The following is a 3,589-nucleotide window of genomic DNA, read 5'->3' on the forward strand; positions in this document are numbered from 1 at the left end:
TGTTTTGGGGGGTATTTCCCCCTCTGCTCAGTTGTTTCTCAAGTAAGTAGCCTTGACACAACATTGACACTAACTCACCTCCCTTCTACCAAAGCTCTCAAGCCTAATAACTAGAGTGTCAGAATCCTTTTAAGGCCTTAAATTTAAGCAAATTGAAGGCCTCTTGTATCTCTTGAGTAAGAAAGCTCAAGCTTTGGTCAGTTTCAGGTCTTAGCAAACATAAACAGGACCTAAAGGGCTTGCAGAGGACCATCACTGCTTGTTTTAATTAAAGTTCCCTCCTATGCTTGAAGCAGAAGCAGCAATCCAATCTTAAATGGATTAAACAAAATTGTTTTCTTTAACTCTGGGCTTTGTTTTGTTGTTTAAGAATTAACCATAGTTCCTTTGCTTGAGAGATTTAAAAGCAGCAATGAAAATGGCTGTTCTGTTGCTTTCTGAAGCTTACTCTTAGCATTAATGGTATCTATGGAAATCTAAACCTGAAAAGACAACTCGGTAGTTTCCACAGCTCAGTTTTGTGACTCTACATGCAAGTCAAAATAAACTTGTTAAATTCAATGTGTTCACCGCAAATTATGAAGTTTTATAACTAGCACCCCCAGGATCCTTTGACTGTGACACATATGGAAAAAAAAAAAAAAGCCAAATAAGCTAAGTCAGTGTTGCACAGCAAGAACCAAGAATTGAAAGCTTGGTAATTTTCCCTAAACATCAATTTTAATGCAGGTACTTGTCTGTCTATAGACTAAGATTTCTGCCAAAGTTAAACCCCTAAATTATTAAAAATGTATTTTTCATAAAGTGCTGCACAACCATACCGTTGCCAGCCTCCAATGAAACCATGATGCCCATGTTTAATTTTCCTGGTATGTACAGATGACATATTCTTCCTTAAATATACAATCCTCACACAGCTCTCTGATTGTGGTTTCTGTTGTCCTTCACAAACGTCATCCCAGGGCTGTCTCTTGGCACGCATAAGAAAAGAAACAAGTGATGAAAATTTGTAAATCAACTTTATTCAACGATGACCATCATTTAGGCATCGGCAATAGTAACTTCAACTTCTACGCCTGGTTCAATGCTGATGGAAGTGATCTGCTTCACGATCTCAGAAGGGCTGTGCAAGTCAATGAGCCGCTTATGGATACGCATCTGGAAGCGATCCCAGGTCTTGGAACCCTCACCACAAGGCGTCTTCCTGGTAGTGATCCGCAGGGTCTGAAAAGTCAAACACGAGCTATTTAGCTGATGGACTGAGAGGAGTCATCTACAATCATATAAAAATATGATCACCTCTAAATACTGTATGGTACCTATGCCATTAGAAAGTTATCTATTAAGTTATAGTCTACTGATGTTAACATTCCTTCCCCACATATTTAATTTCATTAAAAAAAGAAGTTCATTATTAAAATAAACTGAACAGAAAAGCCCCTTCCACATTCAACATGTTTTGCACCTAGTTACTTTAGGTATCAAAGCAACTTGTGAAATCATCTTCTTCACTGGGTCACCCTCAGTTTAGTAGTACTTCTTTTCATCTCACCTTCTGTTCTTTAAAAAAAGATATTTTAAACACACAGTTGCAGAAAGAAAACCAACTTTTAAGACAGGAAAACAGCGTCAAGTACCTTGGTGGGCATGCGAACAGGTCCCTTCACCTTCAGGTTTTTTTCCTTAGCACCTCTGATCAGGTCAGCACAGACTGAAAAAAGACATGCAGTAGCTCAGGTTTGCAACTGTTTTACTTGCTTGATTTCTTAGGCAAGTATTTCAAACAAAATGTTGGCTCAGAATAGCGTATGAGTGATCACTGCCATTCATTTTAAGCATTATCCTCATAGCCAACCACGTACGACTGGAAGTGTTGTGGCATGATGAGCAAAATTATGTTCCAACAGTAAACAAAGCCATTACTACAACTCTATTTAAACTCTATTTAAGCTGTTATCTGCCTGAAGAGCCTGCAAACAGTATTTTTTATATGATTAAACAGCGGCAAAGCTAGTTCCTAAACCAGATTAAATAATTTCTTAAAGAATGTTAAACTAAATTCTTCATAACGCAAGTGACAAAATATTGAGAAACCAGTGCCTTTCAGTTCTTATACATTCAAACTGTCATAACTATTTCAAAATTCCCCACAAAAACTAAAGGGAAGAAACTGCACTCTTATACATTAGTCATTATGACATAGGTTTTCAGCATAATGCAAACCCCCAAAACACCAGCTGATTAAATTCAGATTAAATCTGAATTTATATTTCTGTGTATGAAGCACTTTTGGTTGACTTTGCCAGCCAAGGCACATACAAACAGGCAAACAGTAACATCTTTACTGGTTTCAATACATTGTATTTTGCAATGCAAACATGGCACCTATTATTCATTACTTGACAAGCTACCCAAGTAAACAGAAAAGTACTACTCACCCTTCTCCAGTGATTTTACATTGCGACTTGTCAAAGTTATTCTAATGCGATGAATCGCCACCTCTTGTTCCACAGGTGCTTTGCCAGTATCTTTAAATGCCTAAAATGTTGAAGTTACAAATATCAGACACTACAGTGAACACCAACCAGCACAATCCACAGCCTCTTAAAACCAGATTTCTAGAGTGTAAAGAACAATTTAGCTGTGGGACTGTATTAAACTACTGACTAGAAGAGATATCTGAAGGGCATGGTGGCATGGAAGAAAGAATGGGAAGAGAATGAAAGGGCAAAGTCCTAACTCTAAGGAAAAGCAAAATTTTAGTGTCTAACTGCATCTCACGGTGGGAAGCTGCAACACCCGGGTGTTCCCTGCTATGCCTATAGACAGCTGGCACAAACATTCCTTTTCCTCAAAAAAAAAAAAAAAAAAAAAAACAACCACATCAGTCTTCATGTATCTTAAACTTAGCCTGACTACAAATTAAGACTTGACCAACAAAACAGCCACAACTCACACCACAAGAACAGAAAGGGGCACCTGGCCAGAAAGAAATTCGGCCACTCAGGAAACTGATTTGAGGAGCTTAAGCGATTAAACACTTGCAACTAATGCGGCATTAACGTGCGCTAAACGAGCTGATGAAATAGGAGTAAAAATAAGGAAAAAGAAAGGTTTTAAGAAAAGAGGGATGAAATATACATATGTATGCCTCTATAAAATATAAATTGGGGGGGTGCTCAGAGGACGGAACCAGGCCCTTCTTGGTGGTGCCAACAAGTAAGACAGGAGACAACGGGCAGAAACTGATGCACCTGAACATAAAGAACTTCTTTACTGTGCGGCTGATTGAGCAGTGGAGCAGATTGCCCAGAGAGGCTGTGTGTGGCGTCTCCCTCACTGGAGATATTCAAGAGCCGTCTGGAGGCAATGCTGCGCCATGTGCTCTAGGATGACCCACTGCGGTCCCTTCCAACTTAAACTGTTCTGTGATTCCATGAAACATGGGATGTCACACTGACGATAAGGTGTTCCCTACCGCATTAATTGATCACATTCCCTTTACAAGGGCCGCCCTGTAAGGGACACGAGACCGGATCAGCACCGCCCACGCCGGGCTGCGGCCGCCTCCCCTCCGCATGCGGTTCTC

The 3,589-nt window shown here is 39.9% G+C and overlaps 1 protein-coding gene across 2 annotated transcripts in view; it reads right to left on the reverse strand.

Annotated features, from left to right (window-relative positions):
- Positions 1–1,000: 1,000 nt before the first annotated feature.
- RPS20 (ribosomal protein S20) overlaps positions 1,001–3,589 on the reverse strand; it is a 25,433-nt gene continuing 22,844 nt past the window's right edge. For both annotated transcript variants that reach the window (XM_017727476.1, XM_017727477.1), the window contains 3 exons: positions 2,439–2,538; positions 1,638–1,711; positions 1,001–1,224 (listed from right to left, as the gene is read on the reverse strand). In XM_017727476.1, coding sequence (XP_017582965.1) covers positions 1,042–1,224; positions 1,638–1,711; positions 2,439–2,538 — 357 coding nt within the window. In that variant the 3' untranslated portion in view covers positions 1,001–1,041. The remainder of the gene's footprint in view (positions 1,225–1,637; positions 1,712–2,438; positions 2,539–3,589) is intronic.

This window comes from Corvus brachyrhynchos, unplaced genomic scaffold, assembly GCF_000691975.1.
Source record: "Corvus brachyrhynchos isolate BGI_N302 unplaced genomic scaffold, ASM69197v1 scaffold60, whole genome shotgun sequence".
NCBI lineage: Eukaryota > Metazoa > Chordata > Aves > Passeriformes > Corvidae > Corvus > Corvus brachyrhynchos.